At 36.9% G+C, this 22,763-nt stretch overlaps 1 protein-coding gene across 1 annotated transcript in view; it reads right to left on the bottom strand.

Annotated features, from left to right (window-relative positions):
- Positions 1–7,819: 7,819 nt before the first annotated feature.
- SLC30A9 (solute carrier family 30 member 9) overlaps positions 7,820–22,763 on the bottom strand; it is a 100,259-nt gene continuing 85,315 nt past the window's right edge. Inside the window, exons 16-18 of the mRNA XM_054484393.2 lie at positions 18,473–18,602; positions 15,927–16,040; positions 7,820–9,256 (exon numbers count right to left, since the gene is read on the bottom strand). Coding sequence (XP_054340368.1) covers positions 9,212–9,256; positions 15,927–16,040; positions 18,473–18,602 — 289 coding nt within the window. The 3' untranslated portion in view covers positions 7,820–9,211. The remainder of the gene's footprint in view (positions 9,257–15,926; positions 16,041–18,472; positions 18,603–22,763) is intronic.

Here is a 22,763-nt window from a genome sequence, read left to right as displayed (position 1 = left end):
GATTCTCCTGCCTCAGCCTCCTGAGTAGCTGGGACTGCAGGCACGTGCCACCACGCCCGGCTAATTTTTTGTGTTTTTACCAGAGATGGGGTTTCACCATGTTAGCCAGGACGGTCTTCATCTCCTGACCTCGTGATTCACCCTCCTCGGCCTCTCAAAGTGCTGGGATTACAGGTGTGAACCACCGCGCCTGGCCCAGGAACTTATTTCTTGTATAAAGTGTGACAAACCCGCAACTCCTTCCTTTCTCACCACCTGGGCCCACCGAATCCCATATTTTGATCTCTGAGACCTTTATGTGATGAATGGTATCATACTTATTTAGCCCTTTGCTGGGCCACAAGATAAACTGACATGAACATTCAGAAACATAATTTATCAACTTAGGTAAGAATTTTTGATGGCTCAAGAACACTTTTGTATGGTTCAATTGTTCCCTAATGTTCAGAATGTATATTATGCATTTGAATGACAGGAAGTCAAATTCAAACTCTTCATTTTGAACATGAGAAATTTATCTGCTGAAAGTAACACTTACCAGTTGGTAGCCTTAAGTTATAGCCCAAGAGCTATTTGTATTGATACATTTCTAAGAGCTAAGCCAGAATTTTATCCTCCTGCCTCCAACAACAGAAACCAGGCACTCTTATGCTGTACACTGTAAAGACACTCTCAAATATTAAAGAGAGACTAGGATTACTTTAATCCACCACATTAGGACTGTCCAAAACAACTTTCTGTGATAATGAAAATGTTCTATATCTGAATTGTACAACACAGTCACTGGCAACATGTGGCTACTGAGCACATGAAAATGTGGCGAATGCAACTGAGGAACTGAATTTATTTTATGTAATTAATTCAAATTTAAATATCCCCATGTCCCTAGTGGCTACCATATGGTAAAGCACATTATGTGTTATGTCCTGTTGATGTAGTAATTTTCAGTAAACACAACTCTGGAAAATGGCTGTGTACTTACATTATCAGAAGGTTCATTAATATATATACTATTTTATCATCTTTGTAGAACAGGGGAAATACATATAATAAACGTGTGTATATGTGAATATATACATCAAATATCTCTATAAGGATATATCACAAGCTTATAACATTAGTTGCCTCTGGGAAAAGAAAATGGATAGCTGGGAGCAAGGTTGAGAGAGAGAATGTTTCCTATAAATCTGTTTGAACATTCTGAATTTAGAATCATGTGAATGTTTTATCTATTCAAGCACAATTTTAAAATATAGTCAGCTTTTCGTATCCATGGGTTCGCATCTCTGATTCAACCAACGTATCGAAAATAATAAATAAAAAATTGTGTCTGTACTAAACGTGAACAGGCTTTTTTCCTTGTCATTGTTTCCTAAACAATACAGTATGACAACTACTTACATAACATTTACATTGTGTTAGGTATTATAATAGAGATTATTTAAAGTATATTTGAGGATGTGTGTAGGTTATATGCAAATATGCCATTTTATATAGGACACTTCAACATCCTTGAATTTTGGTATCCCAGGGATATCCCCACAGGGTATTCCCACAGATACCAAGAGATGACTATATATATAAATTTTCTTTTCTTTTTTTTTTTTTTTTTTTTTGAGACAGAGTCTTGCCCTGTCGCCCAGGCTGGAGTGCAGTGGCAGGATCTCGGCTCACTGCAACCTCCGCCTCCCAGGTTCAAGCAATTCTCCTGCCTCAGTCTCCCGAGTAGCTGGGATTACAGGTGCCCGCCAACATGCCCAGCTAATTTTTGTATTTTCAATAGAGACAGGGTTTCACCATGTTGGCCAGGCTGGTCTTGAACTCCTGACCGCATCATCCACCTGCCTCAGCCTCCCAAAGTGCTGGGATTACAAGTGTGAGCCACCGCGCCTGGCTGGGATAACTATATTTTTAAAACTTCTGACTAATTCTAATTTTCACACCGCTCCCTGAATTTCTTTCCTGCGTGGTTCAAATCAATGACTGACATTTGAACAAAATATTGTCTTCTGGATATGTTTATCCAGTGGTAGTAATAGTTAAAAATAAATATCATTTAAAAAATAGGCCGGCTCGGTGGCTCACGTCTGTAATCCCAGCACTTTGGGAGGCCGGGGTGGGCAGATCACAAGGTCAGGAGTTCGTGACCAGCCTGGCCAATAAGTTGAAACCCCGTCTCCCCGTCTCTACTAAAAATACAAAAATTACCTGGTCAAGGTGGCAGGTGCCTGTTAGTCTCAGCTACTTGGGGAGCTGAGGCAAGAGAATCGCTTGAACCTGGGAGGCGAAGGTTGCAGTGAGCCAAGATCACGCCATTGCAATCCAGCCTGGGAGACAGCGAGACTCTATCTCAAAAAAAAAAAAAAAAAAGAAAAATAGCCTAATGTAACAGACAAGACCTCAGCGTCCATAAAAACCTTAATGAGGGCCAGGCATGGTGGCTCACGCCTGTAATCCCAACACTTTGGGAGGCCGAGGGGGCGGATCATGAAGTCAAGAGATCGAGATCATCCTGGCCAACATGGTGAAACGCTGTTTCTACTAAAAATACAAAAATTAGCTGGGTGTGGTGGCGCACACCTGTAGTCTCAGCTACTCAGGAGGCTGAGGCAGGAGAATGGCTTGAACCCAGGAGGCGGAGGTTGCAGTGAGCCGAGATCGTGCCACTGCACTCCAGCCTGGCAACAGAGTGAGACTCCGTCTCAAAAGAAAACAAACAAACAAAAAAAACCCAAACACCACCCCCCCCTCAAAAAAAAACTCATTGATCCATGCCCTACCCTATCCGTCATCCCCCTGTCCCAAGCAGTCTGAGTTAGATTTAGCTAATTGTTCTGACTACTGAATATAAATTAGGTTACTGTATAACAATATAATGAATATTTCCTTTCTACTTTTTATACAGTGTTACTTCTCTTGGGCTTTTCTGTTCAGCAGAATGCTTCCTTGAGAGTTCAAATCCTGACTCTGCCTTTTATTGGATGAGTAGTCTCAGACACTAATATTAACTACTGTATCTGTTTCCTTATCTGCAAAAATGTGAATTACAGACCACATTTCACTGGCTGTTTGTGGGGATTAAATGTGTACATGTAGGCCGGGCATGGTGGCTCATGCCTGTAATCCCAGCACTTTGGGAGGCCGAGGCTGGCAGATGACGAGGTCAGGAGATGGACACCATCCTGGCTAATACGGTGAAACCCCGTCTCTACTAAAAATACAAAAAAAAAAAGCAGCCGGGCGTGGTGGCGGGCGCCTGTAGTCATAGGTAGGAGGCTGAGGCAGGAGAATGGCGTGAACCCGGGAGGCGGAGCTTGCACTGAGCCGAGATCGCGCCACTGCACTCCAGCCTGGGCGACAGAGCAAGACTCCATCTCAAAAACAACAACAAAAAAGTGTACTTGTAAAACAGTACCTGGCAAACAGACCTCAAAATATTCTGTTAATAGCTATTATAATACTAACAAGTATATATTTCAGTCTATTTAAAAACTTTTTTTTTTTTTTTTTTGAGACGGAGTCTTGCTGTCTCCCAGGCTGGAGTTCAGTGGCACAATCTCGGCTCACTGCAAGCTCTGCCTCCCAGGTTCTCGCCATTCTCCTGCCTCAGCCTCCCCAGTAGCTGGGAATACAGGCGCCCGCCACCACGCCCGGCTAATTTTTTTTATTTTTAGTGGAGACGGGGTTTCACTGTGTTAGCCAGGATGGTCTCGATCTCCTGACCTCGTGATCTGCCCACCTCGGCCTCCCAAAATGTTGGGATTACAGGCGTGAGCCACCGCGCCCGGCCGTTTAAAAACCTTTTAAAAGGGTTTTATTTTGGGCCCTAATGACACATACAATTCTTTATTTTCCTGTGCAAATCATGAACTGTAGTGGTTCTACTTTCAATAGGTTTTGAATTTTGGGAGGGAATTTTACCCTCTCAAAATACCAAATTACTTTGGTTTAGTTTCTCATGAAAAAGAAAATACAGTTGGAATTCCTACAGGATTAGTATAGAGTTCAATTTAGATCACAGTGCAGGCTGGCCTTAGGTTGAGGGTTTTGATGTTTCCATGCTTTGTATTTTTTTCTCTAAATATACTCTTGTAGACACATCTGAAACAAAACAGCCTAATTAAAATGTTTAATAATCTAGTTATGTCAAAATGTACTGATAATATATATCACTAAGGAATATAACTTTCCAGATTTTGTTTTACCAAACATATTAATAATAGTTAATGTTAATAAACAGTATATTAATAGTTCTTTTTAAACTGAAACCGATTATAAAATGATTAAGTTATTATAGGTTGGTTTTATGAAACCAAAAAATTAATATTTCTCTTTAAAGTGAAACAGATTATAAAATGATTAAGAGTTATTATAGTTAGGTTTTGTACGACCAAAAAAAAACTAACAGGCGGCCGGGTGCGGTGGCTCACACCTGTAATCCCAACACTTTGGGAGGCAGAGGTGGGTGGATCACGAGGTCAGGAGTTGAGACCATCCTGGCTAACATGGTGAAACCCCGTCTCTACTAAAAATACAAAAAATTAGCCGGGTATGGTGGCGGGAGCCTGTAGTCCCAGCTACTTGGGAGGCTGAGGCAGGAGAATGGCGTGAACCTGGGAGGCGGAGCTTGCAGTGAGCCGATCTCCAGCCTGGGCGACAGATCGAGACTCCGTCTCAAAAAAAAAAAAAAAAAAAAAAAAACTTAACAGGCACACTGAATGAGTAACAAATTCTGTTCAAAAACATAGGCATAAAAAATATATCAGATTATACAGTTTAGTTCTTAGCACATGAGGTAAAGAAGAATTTATGTTCAACGAACATTTATTTCTCAAGGGAAAAAAAATCCCAAACTAATAAATGAGTTGCCTTTATTTACATATGACACTTATTAAGAGAAAAAGTATCCTGAGGGACCAGGACCATCTTAATGTGCCAGGGAAATCAGACAGATGAAATACAATATAACGAATAAAAATTTTCTTTTTGCATAAAGCCAAGTCTAAGGATGCAAGTAAACTTACATGCAAACATAAAGGCTGTCAGACTAATCTTCTATACAAATGCCTTCCAAAATTCCATTTCAGAGACAGGAATGAAGGATTTAGGGGAGACAATCTTTGAATCAACATTTTACCTTCGATTCTTTGCTTCACTGACTTCTGACAGTTTGGCAAATTGGGGGTCATCACATTTAAAAGAAATGCTGCCAAAGCTTGACAAATGCAATCTAAGAAGATAATACAAATTCTAAATGCCTGTGCAGTTTTCTGTAGTTCCCAGCATTCTTCCTCAAAAAGTTATGAGATTTAAAACGTAGGCACTCTTTAGATGGTATCATTTTAGCAAAAATCATTACCTAAATTATGAGATAAGGTAACACTGAAAGCCATATACCAAAAACTCAAGCCTTATGACATTTTATTATTCACTTTGCAGTATGTGTGTGTGTGTAGGAGGATGTATGCAGGGATTACCTTTGCTTTTGAAAAAATTTGAAAATTTTTCCATCTGATCTTCTCTCACAGGTTCTTTAGTATATGTTCAGGAACCTACCTCTTTGGAGTTGGATACTCCAGGCCCCCAGGATACTCCACTTAAAAACAGATCACCGGAGCAGTGGCTCACACCTGTAATCCCAGCACTTTGGGAAGCCAAGGAGGGCGGATCACCTGAGGTCGGCAGTTCAAGACCAGCCTGACCAACATGGAGAAACCCTGTCTAAACTAAAAATACAAAATTAGCCAGGTGTGGTGGCGCATGCCTGTAATCCCAGCTATTCAGGAGGCAGGAGAATCACTTGAATCGGGAGGCGAAGGTTGCGGTGAGCTGCGATTGTGCCAGTGCACTCCAGCCTAGGCAACAAGAACGAAACTCCGTCTCAAAAAAAAAAAAAAAATCTCCACCCCTCATCCTCCCACTGCCATGATGAAAACTGTGCCCCCTTATATAGTTTGGGGCCTGCTACTCACAGTGAATTAGAGATCCAGTCTCACCCAAAGCTAAAAGTAGGTACAGATGCTTTTTACTTATTGTGGGGTTATGTGCCAATAAACATATCATAAAAATTCTTAAGTGCAACCATTGTAAGTCAGGCACCACTGTATACCTCACCTTTGATAAATCCTAGATTTTAGTTTTGGTCAAGAAGGAATCAATCATAGACCCTTGACTGCCCCTCCTCTGTCCAGTATTATTTTTGTGATTATTCTCCTGCAGAGAATATTTTCCTTAAAAATGATTTATATGCTTTAATACTCAAGTGCTATATGCCAAAGTAGATAAAAGTAAGAAACATTAATTTGGTAAAATAACAAGATACCTGAAAAACTAAATATAGCCTTATTTTTGGAGAAAGAGATCCAAATTCTGACTTTTTGAGACAGGATCTCACTCTGTCATTCAGGCTGGAGTGGCATGATCATAGCTCATTGCAGCCTCCACCTCTGGGGCTCAAGTGATCCTCCCACCTCAGCCTCCCAAGTAGCTGGGACTACAGGTGCTGATATGCTTTGGATCTGTGTCCCCACCAAATCTCATGTCAAATTGTAATCCCATGTTGGAGGTAGGGCCTGGTGGGGGGTGACTGGATCACAGGTGCGGAGTTCTCATGAATACTTTAGCACCTTTCCCTCTTGGTACTGTATAGTCAGTTCTCATGAGATCTGGTTGTTTACAAGAGTGTGGCACCTACCCCCCACCCCACCCCACCCCCCGCCTCTTGCTCTTCCTCTGGCTATGACCGCTTCCCCTTTGTATTCTGCCATGAATGAAGTTTCCCGAGGCCTCCCCAGAAGCAGAAGCTGCTATGTTTCCTGTTCAGTCTGCAGAACCATGAGCCAATTAAAGCTCTTCTTGATTACTCAGTCTCAGGTATTTCTTTATAGCAGTGTGAGAATGGACTAACACAAGCGAGCACCACCACACATGGCTAACTTTTTTTTACTAGAGATGAGGTCTCGCTGTGTTGCCCAGGCTGGTCCTGACCTCCTGAGCTCAAGCAATCCTCCTGCCTCGGCCTCCCAAAGTGCCGGGATTACAGGCATAAGCCACCACATCCAGCCCAAATTCTCTGATTTTAAAATTCAATGACTCTAGAAAAATTTCCTGATTCCACATAAATACTCAAATTCCTTGATATGTTGTACTCCTTTATGTCTTATTTTACATAAACAAACTTTATGTAAGTTTATCAGTGCAAGACAGAATTAGAAAAGATGCCAACATAAACCTTCAATTATTATTTAAGAATGGTATGACCTCAACCAAAATCAGATTTAAAAAGAAATATCAGAAATTGGCTTTTTTTAGGGAATCCTAAAAAAAAAATTACCATTTGGAATACCCGCTGCACATTAACTTTGAGGGTCGTCTTGGGAAAAAAAAATGAGTTAATTATTCTTGTCTGGCTTTGTGAAATTTTTCAGAGTAATATCACTAGGAGGAAACTGGATATAATTTGGTACTTTCTCATATGGCAATGACATGAAGTAACAAATGGCAAGTGGGAAAGGGGAAGGAAGAAGAAAAAAGTATAGAGTGAATCATAACAGGTAAAAAAACAAAGTTTTTTTTGTAAAGAAGGGGTAAGGAATTTGAAACTGTAAGAATAGAGTATCAAATTATATATATATAAAACAATTTTCTATCTTAAAAATAAAACTGGAATGTTACTTCACTTAAAATGTACAGCATGCAAAATACTCTGTAATAGTAAAAAAAAAAAAAAAAAAAAAAACAGAAAAAAGAAAAATACACCAACGTAAAGTCTCACAATTTTCCAGTAAATGAGATTTCTGGATCAGAAATCACCATTACAAACCCTTTAACCAAGGATTTATTTTTTGTTTCCAGCATTACAATTTGCAATAATTCATAAATTTCCATTTCAGTAAGTTTTAAGACAGATCTCACGCACGCAGTTGGGTCCACATGTTAACAACTCATTTATTCAGCAAAGAGATCACCCAGCCGCCATTCTCATATGAACAATGCTCACTGCTACCTGAACATTTTAAAGTACGTTATGAGTTGTTTTGATGATGACAGCTGCAGCTTTTCACCACATTTTCAATTACTGAATTGCATGTTTTTTTCACCTTGATAACTTAGGGTCAGTAGAAAGCTATTTACTTACATGTTATAGTCAATATAACTATGCTAAATGCCCATTTGTAACTGGAAGAAACTCACAGACACAGTATGAACTATATTATACAAAATCACGACCATGAGTTTCAGTAAGAGATTCTGTCTCTCTCTTAAAGCCAGAAATATCCCACAGCTCAGATTTACATAAGTAGTGCCGCCTTTTAAATAAAAGTCAAATGCTGTCCTGCCTGTAAAATTATAAATATTTCTAACCCATTTTACAGAATTTTAAAATGCTTATAAATGCATTATCTCCCAGTAAATAAACATTATGGTACTGAACCTCATTTAAAAAAAAGTCATCACACTGGCCCATGGAAATATCTAGGACTATATCTCCTAACATTAGAAAAATTAAACCAAATAAGGGGAAAAGAGCAAAGAAGAAAAAATAAATTTTACAAAATGGCAACTACTATGACCTAAAAGAGTATACTGAGATGTCTTCATTCAATTCAGTAACTAAACATTTCTGGAATGAACATTTGTAGATAACTAGGTAAGGAGAGTGATTCTCTTAGCACTCAGGTCAAAATCACAAGGTATGGAGAAATAATTTCCACACTGTATAAGGAAAGACAGACTTTGAAACGGAGTGACTTTAAAAACCACATACCAAGATTTAGCCAGAATATTCAAGATTGGCAGATCTTGATGGAGTGAAATCTTCAGAGGCAACAAATTAAAAATCATGATCCTATGGATGCCACTTATTTTTACCAATGTGAAAAAAGGAAAGATGATTGCAAAGTACAGTATACACTGAACAGGTGAAATATGGGATATTATGAACAATTTAAATAACCAAAATGTTCCCTATGGAAGCATAAAAACATGATTTTCAAATTGATTCAACTTGTAGTGTGTCTCTTAGATGTAAGTAGTAGTTTTAGTTCTGTGTCCTACTGAGTTGCTCTTTACATAAAATATTTCCTTCATCTTAAAAAAAAGGCTTCTGCACGGCACTGAGTCCTTCAGTGTAGGAGAGGAGGAAACTTTGTAGAGTGGACGGACAAACTTGTTTCCAAGGTCCCCACCCAGGTGATTCATTCCATCAAACTCACAGTATCTCCAAATCTACATGTCGAACTTCAGGATTTCGTTTCTGGAAAGAAAAATCACCACCACATTATTTGTAGCAAAATAAAATCTTGTTTCTTTTTATTCCTTTTGATCATTAGAGCCAATGAAAACATGTGCAAACTATTTCACTATAGCATACTAATGAGAGAAATAGTTGCATAAGAAAAAAAATAAGATCAATAGGTAAATAGACATACTATAAACAGTACAATAAGTAGTCCCACATTCCTAAGTTTGTTCATGTGTTTGTTAATACAAAAGTGCATTAAGGATCTAGTACATGCCAAGCATTGCAAAGCACTGGAAATACACATTTTTGTGTGGTGAAAAGAAAATCACTGCAAAACAATAATAATCAAAAAGAGTAAATTGACAACCACTCATTTTATATACTTTAGCAACAATCCATATATTCGTGGGCTGGGCCCTATGCTAGAAAACAGAGCTATGATTATTAAATAAGACTCTGTTCCTGACCCTGAGTGACTCAGTTTAGCTAGGGAGACAAGCATAGCAGTAACCATCTACAAGTTAAAGTATTAGAGCTAATAATAAAAAGTTAACATTTATTGCTTACTCACTCATTTATCAAGTACTGTGTTACATGTGCACATGTATGTGCGTTTTAAAAGCCTCATAACCTAATTACTATTTCCATCTTATACATGGGAAAACTGAAGTATGAAGAAATTAACTAACCTGTCTGAAGTCACACTGCTAGTAAGTGATGGAGCCAGGATTGATTCCAGGCCTGACTCCAGGCCTGATTCCAGACCCCAAGCTCCTATTACACTGTACTAAATAATAACACTGGGAGCAAAAATGAGACAGCCATTTTGCTCATGAGATCTAGAAAATTTCACTGAGGATATAATATCTAAGCTAAGTCTGCATATGGTGAGCCTTCCAGGTAGATAATGAAGAGTGTCTAGACAGAAAACACAACATCAGCAAAGTCAGACAGCCTGCAAAGTGTGCACTGGCACTATGGTATAGCTAGCACAGAAGCTGCAAAAAGGGTAGGGTTGGTAATGAGGCTGGAAAGACAGGCAGAAATCAGGTTGTTAAAAATCTTATATGCTAGCTTAGGGAACTTCAATTCAATAACAACCAATACTGTCTACTATTACATGCCTACTCTGTGCCAGGCATTGAAGTGTATATGACAATGAGCTGGGAACAAACAGTATTTGCCTTCAGTGGACTTACATTTGGTAGTGAGGTGATATAGGTAAATTAAGTAGGCAATTACAACACTCGGCTACCACAGAGCAAAGTAAAGATTTTGGATTTCTTTTTCCTGTGAGTGCACAAAGGAAGGGCACCTAAATCAACTTGAGGGGAATTACAAATATAATAAAATGTAATATATTAATACTGTGAGAAGGGAGGACAGAAAGTAGTGTATAAAAGAACTAAATCTACACCTATCATAGAGGAAATACTGTTAAATCAAGAGAAGTAGTATAAGACTTTTATGCAGAAATATGGCAGTAAATAAAGACATACTAAAAGTATTAAAAATGGTTATCTCTTAAAATATAAGTACTGAGGCAGGTGAGGCAGTGATAGTTATTTCTGTTACAATCTTTTCAGTTCTATTTGACTTTATAAACTTTGTGCATTATTGATAAAAATTGCAAAAATAAATCAAAAGGGGAGAAAAGTTCCTGTAAATGATTCAGTTAGGATTCCTAGCTTAAAAATATCCTAGGACCATATGCATATTACTCGTATTAAAGGCATCCAGTTATAAAAACAAAATCTGGCAGAATATTGGAGTTTTGCTCCAGCAAGAACACTCTACTGAGTGCACACAGGGATTTTTCTTATAACTAGTGTCGCTCAGGTGTGCCTGGGGGTACTTTCCTCTTAGATCCTAATGTGGGAATGACCAGGGACCTTTTAACAAGGAGGGCACACTTTTGTTCCCAACTTTTTCCTTATTTAAAACTATCCCGTCTCTAGAACTCCTTAAACTCAATATGGAATTAAAAAAAAATTCTCCAAACAGAAATGAAACTAAATTGTATCTTCCTACTCCAATCAACCCTTACCTATCCTAATATGACTTGAAAAATTTACCTGTTCATTAAAAGTTTGACATTATTCTGTCTAAAAAGCATGATATAAACAAATGTGTACTAATAAAAGCTTTATCTAAAAAAAAAGCCTAAAAATTTGCTCTGCTTTTTAAAATCAAGTTTTGAGAGTGAACTAATCAAATTTGTAAAAGTATATGTGCACAATACAAAGCACACAATATATGCTGAATGAATGAGTATATATGATTAATATCCTTAAAATTCAATGTTTACCGCCTAACAAGATATCATGTGTATAGTAGAAACTAATATTTATTGAACAGAACTGAAAATCAGTAGTTGGTATGCAACTTAAAATTTTCATCCACTTATTCAACAAGTACTTTAAAATCTATATTCCTTGCATTGCTCAATACCGATTAGGCTATTTTACACACCATGAGGATTTTATTCCAATACGTGCAGAGAGTTAAAGCCCAAATTACATAATTTATTTTACAATGCTGCAGATTCATTAAAAACAATGCTTTAAGAGAAACTGGAGAAACCAAGGCAAAGTAAAGAACAGAGCATTTAATTCAGATATTATTTATAAGGAATTTATGAATGCTACAGCAGCCTCCCAATGAACTAATTCTATTGATCATCATAAACAAAAAACTTAATGAAGGGATGGGAGAAAGGTTTATCTATACTCTGAAATACAGAGATAAGACAAAAAAATGTTTAACAGGTCAAAGATATATTTTATATTAATTTTGTAGTTCCTATCTTGTAATATGGGAATCTATGAATTAGTCTCTATTATTTTTAACACCTTTACAAATAACTATACAAAAGTTCTAGATTTTTTTTTTTGAGATGGAGTCTTGCTCTGTCGCCCAGGCTGAAGTGCAGTGGCACAATCTCGGCTCACTGCAACCTCCACCTCCCAGGTTCAAGCAATTCTCCTGTCTCAGCCTCCTAAGTAGCTGGGACTAGAAGGACCCGCCACCACGCCCAGCTAATTTTTCTATTTTTAGTAGAGATAGGGTTTCACCATATTGGTCAGGCTGGTCTTGAACTCCTGACCTCAGGTGATCCACCCGCCTTGGCCTCCCAAAGTGCTGGGATTACAGGCGTGAGCCACTGCGCCCAGCCACAAGTTCTGGAATTTTAAGCCAAAAATATAATCTATTTCAACACTCAATGGCATTACTCATCAGAGATGACTCCACTGGTACAGAATTATATAAATGAGTGTGACCTTCCAAAATAATCCAATAATAATTACAATTTAAACTGAGATACTAAAAATGAAGGAATATGCCAGTGAACAAAGTTTTAGTTTTCAAAAGAAAATCAGCTTATTTTCATGACTAAGAAAAACAATTACATTCATGCATTCCCTTTTGGTTTGGCACCTCAACTATGAACATGTCCTTTGACTTAAGATTAATTATGCTTTATTATCTTTATTTTATTTTTTTATTTTTATTTTTATTTTTTTTTGAGACGGAGTCTCACTTTGTTGCCCAGGCTGGAGTGCAGTGGCTTGATCTCGGCTCACTGTAAGCTCCGCCTCCTGGGTTCATGCCATTCTCCTGCCTCAGCTTCTGGAGTAGCTGAGACTACAGGCGCCCGCCACCACGCCTGGCTAATATTTTGTATTTTTAGTAGAGACGGGGTTTCGCCATTTTAGCCAGGATGGTCTCGATCTCCTGACCTCATGATCCACCCGCCTCGGCCTCCCAAAGTGCTGGGATTACAGGCGTGAGCCACCGCGTGCGCCCGGCCATGCTTTATTATCTTAGCCAAAGATGTTTCCACCTGAATGTATGGATTATACTTAGCTTCCTGGTTTGAAAGACTTACATAATTCAAAAACATTATTAATGATTTAATAGCCTCTAGTTAAAATTCAAAGTTAGCTAAACAAAAACAATAAGGTCTGATTGTTGTAAGAGTAAATGTAGGTGACAATGACCAATTTGTTGATTATTCTTAAATCTGGCTTCTGATTTCTTGTATCTACTAAAATGTAAAGCAAATATTTAGTCCATTATTTTCCTTGCCAGCAAAATAAAAACAAATAGAATAAAGAGCAAAGTTTATTCACTCTTGTGCTACCTTGCACAAAAATAACCATCATCTCACATTTTATATAGATTAGTTGTTTGCAAAGTGCGGTTCAAGGACTGCTGGGGTCCTGAGACCTTTTTAGGGGGACTCTAAGGTCAGAACTATTTTCATAGTAACTGTAAGACACATTCTTTGTTTTTTTCACTATGCTGACATTTCCTGATGGCATAAAAACAATGGTGGGTAAAACTGCTTGCACCTTTGCACAATTCAACGCAAATGGCATCAAACAATACCAGTAGTCGTTGTCTCTACTGTCCCACACTTGACATAAAAAAAAAAAGCCAGTTTCATTTTAAAAAGTCTTTCATGAAATAGCAAATGTATCCATTTTATTAAACCTCAACCCTTGAGTTCACTTTTAAAAATACTGTGACAAAATGGAAAGTATGTAAAAGTACTTCTTTGATTGCTTAAGTTGTGAGCTGAATAAACTGCTTTTTAATCTAGAGTACATTTTTATTTGAAAGATTAACAAACTCGGTTTATTCAAATTTGGGTATTTGGCAGGCATCTCCTAAAAAATGAACAAAATGAGTCTTATTTCAAGGAAAACAACAGTATTTGTTGCTAATGATAAAATGCAAGCTTTTAAGTGGAAATTTAAGTTGAAAAACATATCCACCCCATCAGCCTGAGAGTGTACCCATATTTAGAAATGTATCAACATCTGAAAGATCTATATACTTCTGTGAACCAGTATTTTCCAAAATACTAATTCATAATGTTATAGAATCATGCATGGGTAAAAGATTCATTCAGAGTATAAAGACAGACCAACAGATTTTAAATATAACAGTGTATAGTAGAGAATTAATCTTACCCAAAGGGAGGTTTGGCTTTTGTTCTCCATAACTGGGAGGGAATTTCTAGGCCCTTGACATGTCCTGCCTAAGAGTGTCTTTGTTTATCTGGGGGCATTAACTTTAGAATGTGATATATGATGGGGGCCTTTGGCCACACAGTATCTGCTCTACCTCTAGAAGGGCTAGAGACAAAAGGTCAGCCACTTAGGCAGTCAACTATGGAGCCTCAATAAAATCTCTGGTCACCAAGTCTCAGATGAGCTTCCTGGTTGGCAACATGTCATGCTACTGTCACACTTCATTGCCAGGAGAGTAATACTGTACATAGACTCCCTTGAACCTGGAAGGCAGAGGCTGCGGTGAGCTGAGATCACGCCACTGCACTCCAGCACGGGCGACAGTGCGAGACTCTGTCTCAATTAAAAAAAAAAATGTGACTGGGTGGGGTGGCTCACTCCTGTAATCCCAGCACTTTGGAAGGCCAAGGCAGGCAGATCACTTGAGGTCAGGAGTTTGAGACCAGCCTGGCCAACATGGTGAAACCTCATCTCTGCTAAAAATACAAGAATTAGCCAGGCATGGTGGCAGGCGCCTGTAGTCCCAGCTACTCAGGAGGCTGAAGCAGGAGAATTGCTTGAATCCAGGAGACGGAGGTTACAGTGAGTCCAGATCGTGCCACTGCACTCCAGCCTAGGCAACAGAGTGAGACTCTATCTTAGTTAAAAAAAAAAAAAAAAAGTTATTTATATTAAATAGGTGTATGTTTTTGAAAGTAAATGATAAATATTTTAAAATTTACCTACTTTCATGCATGATTTGGTAAATATCAATAACTATAACTCAAATAAATAAAATCTCTTTGGGGTCTGCAATAATTTTTAAGAATGAAAGAGTCTTAAGACCAAAATATTTGAGAAATGCTCATCTAGAAAATTCAAAAATTACGTCAGATAAAGCTCATGAACTATAATATTAACAAAATCTTATTTGAAGTACTTGCATTAATCTAATCAGATATCCAGATTCTCAAAGGAAAACTTGTAAAGTAGAGATGGACCTTTTTTCTTCAATTTTTTACAAAATTAAAGAATGGTCAATATCAACTGAAGAAAAAGCACTGCCTTCAACAAATTATATACATTAAAGAACATTTACAAGTTTTTATTCATTGCAAACAGAATTCAAATGCCAATAAATGGCAATTTGAGAACACTGAGACATTTTAAAAGACAACCTGATCAGGATCAGGTAATATTTCAGTAACATAATCAATAAATTACAGTAACCTCCAACTGAATAGAAACAAACAAAAACAGAAAATAATTTCAAATAGACTAAAAGCAAGATACACATTCTATTTTTTCTAACTTTTGACCAGAGTCTAAAGTTTCCTTTTCATCTTTCTCTAGGAACTTTGAAAATGCTTATTTATTAACAAACAAAAAAACCCCCTTTGACTATTTTAGAAACTAAGCAGGCTGCATAAAGTAGTGTTTAAAAGTAAAGAATCTGGTTCAAATCACAATTTCCCTATTTCCTTGGGTAAATTATTCAACTTATCTAACCCAGTCATTTTCTTGCTTATAAATACCTACACATTGTGGAGTTATGAGTGGGTTAAAGCATGCATGTGATGGATGCACTTAGTGTCTGCTGTAGAGTAAGTACTCAAAAAAATAGCTGCCATTATCATTATGTTATTTTTATGAATACATCTTACTTTCAGTTCCTTCTCAAGTCTATCTACTTCAGCTCCTAAAGTATCAATAATATTTTCTCCATGTTTAAGCATAAAGGTCTCTAGTTCTTCAGGAGTTTTCACTTCTTGAATTTCCTATAAAGAAAATGAAAACAGGAAAATAAATTTTTAAAAAACCATAGTGGTACACTTATGACTCCTTAAAAAAAAAAAACCTATAACAGACACCATTAAGTTTAATGAACATTTTTAAAACTTTAAGCCACAGGCAATGGATTACCTATTTCCAAAATAATTCAGATCAAGAAAACTGAGTATAATACTACACAGAGGTAGCACTACAAAATTACTGGGGAAATAATATAGTCAATAAATAGTGTTAGAATATTTTCCCTTAAGAAAAAAAATTGAATCCCTATGTCAGACCATTAAAATAATTCGAAGTAGATGAAAGACATAAGGGTAAAAAACAAAACACAAAACTAGTAGACGAGAAGAGAATATTTTTATGATAATGGGATATGGAAGGATTTTTCATGCAAAAGAATAAAAAGCACAGAGGAAAAGATTACAAATCTGACATTAAAATTAAAAATCATATTAAATATTTTGTATAACAACAAAAAGAAAAGGAAGTTATAAACTAGAAAAAAATAATTGCATATATGCAAGTAAGAATTAGCATCCAAGATATTAAAAATAAAGACCTTTCCAGGAGTTCAAGACCAGCCTGGCCAAGATGGTGAAACCCCATCACTACTAAAAATAGAAAAATTAACCGGGTGTGGTCACAGGCACCTGTAATCCCAGCTACTTGGGAGGCTGAGGTAGATAATTGCTTGAACCTGAGAGGCGGAGGTTGCAGTGAGCCAAGATCACGCCACTGCACTCCAGCCTGGGTAACAGAGCGAGACTCTGTCTCAAAAAATAACAATACAATACAATAAAATAAAGACCTTTCAAATCTGTAAGTGTAATACAAATGAACTTAAAACATGAAAAATCAGGGAGCAATGTAGAGGAAATCCCACTGGTCAATGAACTTCAATGTTTATTAACCTCAATACTCCAAGAAATAAAATTACAACAAGATACTATTTCACACCTATCAAACTGGCAAAAATTTAATAACTCTATTAATACAATCATGTAAGAATATGAAGCAAGAACCTTGATATACAATGATGGAAGTTAAATTGACACACTTTGGAAAATAACTTGGTAAGACCTAGGCAAGCTGAAGGTAAGTACACCCAATGGCCCACCTATTTAAAATCTAGCTATCTATATATACACCATACTAAAGAAATTTTCATATATGTGAACAAGGAAACATGTAAGAATGCAATCATGGTATTGTTTCTTTCAATTTTTTTTTTTTTTTTTTGAGATGGAGTCTCGCTCTGTTGCCCAGACTGGAGTGCAGTGGCACGATCTAGGCTCACTGCAACCTCCACCTCCCAGGTTCAAGCGATTCTACTGCCTCAGCCTGCCGAGTAGCTGGGACTACAGGCGCGCGCCACCACGCCCAGCTAATTTTTGTATTTTTAGTAGATACGGGGTTTCACCATGTGGGCCAGGATGGTATCGATCTCTTGACCTCGTGATCCGCCCACCTCAGCCTCCCAAAGTGCTGGGATTACAGATGTGAGCCACTGCGCCCGGCCATGGCATTGTTTCTAACAGTAATATAAATGTCCATCAACTGGAGACAAAATAAATAAATTACAGCATATTCATAGGATGAAATGCTCTAAAACAATGAAAGTAAACTGACTAGAGATATATAAATTAACATGGAAGAATCTAAAAAATATGTTGTTATGTCAGTTGTAGAGATGCACACAGTAGGATACCATTTATACCAATTTTTAAACATTCAAAATGTTACATATTATACTAAAAAATGCTGAAAAGTATAAAAATCTGAATGGAAAAGACAGGTACCAAATTCAGCATAATGTTTAATTCTAGGGATGGAAGAAGAAGAATGAAATATAGAAAGAGAAAATGGGGGCTTGAACTGTTTTTGTAATTATTTCTTTTATTAAGATCTTAAGCAAACACACTACAGCAAAATGTTAAGATTTGACAGGGGCAAGTGGTAACATCTGTGCTGTTCATTATATTCTGTTTTATAAATTATCTTTTAAACTATTCTTAATAAAAAAATGGATTCTGGAGTCAGGCAGATCTCGATTCATATATGACTCCATCTCTATGGCACTACAACTTAAGGCAAGTTACTTAATCTCTCTGTGTTTCAATTTCTATATATGTTAAAATAAAAATGTTATTTCATTGTTGAAATAACAGGGTTGTTGAGGGTAAATTAGATAAAAAAAGATTAAATGCACATAGCAAGCATGTAATAGCAGAAGTTTGTTCTTCCGCTGTCTCCTCTGAACCCTTCCATAGTAAATATAAAGGTCTCTGTTAAATTTTGGAACCTAAGAAGTTGGAGAGCTAAAGTGCCTTTAAGATCTATAAAAAAAAAATTCATTTTGTTTACCTTAAAAGCATTTTTCTAACCCTCAGTTATGTAAGAAAACAATAAATAAACTTACTTGTAACATTTGGTCAAAATCTTGTTTTTCCAAATATGATCTTGTAACAACTCGCCCATCAAAATCTACTTCTGCCTTAAATCTTACTTTACCTAATCCCAGATCTGTGGCTTTAACATCATGAATTGCCCTGCAATCAATAACAATGCATACAAATTTATTTATACATACATACACATATATATACTTTAATAGCACAAAGGCTTGAATTATTGTTTATTCCCCACTAGTTACGAGAATGGACTAAGATGGCTTCAGAGTATTCACCATTAAGTACCACCTATCATTTTCCAAGGCCCGTCCATTTAGCTTTTTTTTGGCATGATATCATACAAAGGTGCAAACTTAACGAATATTATTTTATGGTAATTTATATATATGAATTATAAAGCTCGTGTATTAAAAATTCATTAACTCTGCTGGGCGCAGTGGCTCATGCCTGTAATCCCAGCACTTTGGGAGGCCGAGGGGGGAGGATCACCTGAGGTCAGGAGTTTGAGACCAGCCTGGCCAATATGGTGAAACCCTGTCTCTACTAAAACTACAAAAATTAGCCAGGCATGGTGGTGCGTGCCTGTAATCCCAGCTACTCGGGAGGCTGAGGCAGGAGAATCGCTTGAACCTGGGAGGCAGAGGTTGTAGTGAACCCAGATTGTGCCACTGCACTCCAGCCTGGGCAACAGAGTAAGACTCTGTCTCAAAAAAAAAAAAAATATATATATATATATATTTTTTTTTTCATTAACTCTAAATCAATTTTCTAAAATGTCATGTTATCTCATAAGCCTTTGTCCCCATATATCCACTTATCAATTTCCTAAATGCCATATAAAAATTTGTTTTAATTTATAATGGTGTTTTAGAGTATATTAACCAATTGTATGTTCACTAGCTTCTTTAAAAGTTTTCATACAATGCTGTGAAGTTCTCTATTAGAATGAGGTTAATAATAACTGCCACATGGGACTTGATGTGAGGAATAATGAGCTAATACATATATAAAATGTTTAATATAGTAAGAACTATAAGGCAGGCATTTAATGGATGGCTTTCATAAGTGGATAGGGTGACATCTTTATTTTACACATGATAAAACCATCCTAGAGGGGCATAAGTGACTTGCTCAAGGTAATTCAGCTAGTAAACAGCAGACTAGGACTCCCCAGCCCAGCTCTTCAGATATCCAAGCCCAGTGGTCTTTGCATCATACCCTTTTGCCTCCCAGACAGGAAAGCAGATACTCAAGCATAACTACTTTTCACCCCTCCTGCTCTAACCCTCAGTAATCAATCTTCCCTAGAAACTGTTGAGAAATTCTCTTCTTTCTACAGTGATCAGTGTAAGATCTTTTCTGTACAGCATATATAAGAAATAACAAAACACTCTGAATTCTGAGGACATGGAGATTTACTAGAAAAACAAGCCTACATAAAGACTCCAAGTATTCTTAAAACATTAGACCCTAATTTCTGAGGGATCCTGAGCAGGTTACTAAACACTGAGTCCAAAATTTTTTATCCATGTAAGGAAGCTATATTTTAATCAACCATCAAGGGTGAAATAAGAATTAATGTTTTAATATTTATAGTTACATGTGCTCAAGTTAAAACTTTTTCAGATTGGCAAGAGGCTATATCATTTATTCTTTTTTTTTCCTCTCCTGGTAACTCACAGAACATATTTATTCATTTTTAAAAATCATTTCTACTTTAGTCTTCACAGAGTATTAACACATTTCATTATTTGGCTGGTATGTAAGTAGCAACTAATAAATATATTCAGATATACTTTTTCTTTATGTTCTTACATATAACTAACTACAGACAGAAAACTGTTTGGAGGGCTCCCAATGATCAATCCCTGCCACCTATACGCAAGCCCTTGTGTGATCTCCTCTCCCTGAATGTGGGCTATACCTACCAAATATGGCAAAGTGATGAGATGTCATTTCCAAGACCAGGTGACTAATCTGTGACTTTTGTCTTGTTCACACTACTGCCCTATCAACTTGCATGCTTTGATTAAGCAAGCTGCCATGTTGAAGAGGCCCATTTGGCAAGGAGCTAAATCTTGCCAACAATCCTGTGAGTAAGGTTAGAAGCAGCTCCTTCCCCAGGAGATGACTATAATCCCAGTCAACACCTTGATTACAGTCTATGAGAAACCCTGAAGTCAAAGACCCAGATAAGCTGTGCCCTGATTCCTGACTCAAAGAAACTGTAAGATGGTAATATGTTGTTTAAACCACTAAGTTTTGGGCCAATTTGTCACACAGCAGTAGGTAACTAATATACTGTTTAAAAAATTGTATGAATTTTCTGGATTACTAACGTATTTTTTCCAATAATTGAATCCACAGATTTTCACTCTTCCAGAAAATTTCGAATTTGCCAGTCTTTCAGTTTATAGCTCTTTTTTAGACATTACTTATTAAACAATATATACAAAATTATAAACACGTATGTACCAACAGAGCACCAAAATATATGATGCCAAAACCGAGAAGAAATGAAGGGAGAAACAGATAATACAACAACAATAACTAGAGACTTCGATACTTTCAATAACAGATACAGAGGCCGGGTGCAGTGCTCACACCTAGCACTTTGGGAGGCCGAGGCGGGTGGATCACCTGAGGTCAGGAGTTTGAGACCAGCCTGGCCAACATGGCCAGTGATGAAACCTCGTCTCTTAGGAGTTTGAGACTAGCCTGGCCAACGTGGCCAGTGGTGAAACCTTGTCTCTACTAAAAATACAAAAATTAGCTGGTCATGGTGGTGAGCACCTGTAATCCCAGCTACTTGGGAGGGTAAGGCAGGAGAATCACTTGAATCTGGGAGGCGGAGGTTGCAGTGAGCCAAGATTGTGCCACTGCACTCCAGCTTGGGCAACAAGAACAAAACTCCATCTAAAAAAAAAAAAAAAAAAAAAGGATAGAACAATAGAGCAAGAAGATAATTAGGGAAATTGAAGTCACTATAAACCAATTAAACCTAACAAACATCTACAGAACACTCTACAACAACAGCAGAATATATATTCTCCTCAAGTGCACATGAATATTATCCAAGACTATATGTAAGGCCATAAAACAAACCTTGGTAAATTTAAAAGGACAGAACTAATATAAAATATATTCTTTGACCACAATAGAACAAAACAATAAATCAATAATGGAAAGAAATCTGTGCAACTCACAAATACGTAAAAATTAAGTAACATACTCCCCTAAATAACTGAAAAGAATAAAAAAAGAAATTAGAAAATACTATAAGATGAATGAAAATGGCACAGTATATGGAAATGTGTGGAATGCAGAGAAAGCAATACTTAAAGAAAAATTTGTAGCTGTAATTGTCTATTTTAAAAAAGAAGAAACATCAAATTAAAAGCTTAACCTTAAGACAGTGGAAAAAGAGCAAACTAAACTGAAAGCAAGCAGAAGGAAAAAAATAATGAAGATTAAAGCAGAAATTCATGAAAAAGAAAATAGAAAAACAACAGAAAGTCAATTAAACCAAAAGCCGGTTCTTTAGAAAGACCAAGAAAATGAACAAACCTTTAGCTACACTGACCAAGAAAAGAGAAGATTCAAATTACAGAAATGAAAGATGAGACATTTGTACCAACACTAAAGAAATAAAATGGATTACAAAGGAATATTATAAAGAGCTGTATACCAACAAATTAGGTAAATTAGAAGTAAAAGACAAATTCCTAGAATACAAGCTACTTAAACTAAGTCAAGAAAAAACAGACAATCTGAACAGATCCATAACAAGAGATATAATTACTAATCAAAAAACTACCCACACAGCAAAGCTCGTATCCAGATACTTGAATTCTACCATTTAAAGAAGCTAACATCAATTATTCACAAACTCTTCCAAAAAAATAGGAGAGAACATTTCCCAACTCATTCTCTGAAGCCAGTATTATCTTAATAGCAAAACCAGACAAGAACATCACAAGGAAAGGATATTAATTTGGATTATCTCACATTATGTTAATAACTCTAATACCGATTTTCATAATGCTCAACTTCTAATCTTTTTTTTTTTTTTTTTTTGAGACAGGGTTTTGCTATGCTGCCCAGACTATAGTGCAGTGAATGGCTATTCACAGACATGATCATTGCACACTAGCCTCAAACTCCTGGCCTCAAGTGATCCTCCTGCTTCAGCCTCCCAAGTAGCTGGAACTATAGGCATGTGCCACTGTGCCCATCTCTCAATTTCTAATCTTGTTCCAATGAGATAGTTACTTTTCAAGATTAAACATATAGGGCATA

The sequence above is a fragment of the Pongo pygmaeus genome, chromosome 3, assembly GCF_028885625.2.
Source record: "Pongo pygmaeus isolate AG05252 chromosome 3, NHGRI_mPonPyg2-v2.0_pri, whole genome shotgun sequence".
In the NCBI taxonomy this organism is placed as follows: Eukaryota; Metazoa; Chordata; class Mammalia; order Primates; family Hominidae; genus Pongo; species Pongo pygmaeus.
The sequence above is the reverse complement of the archived record's forward strand: the minus strand, read 5'-3'. Positions and strand labels throughout refer to the sequence as shown.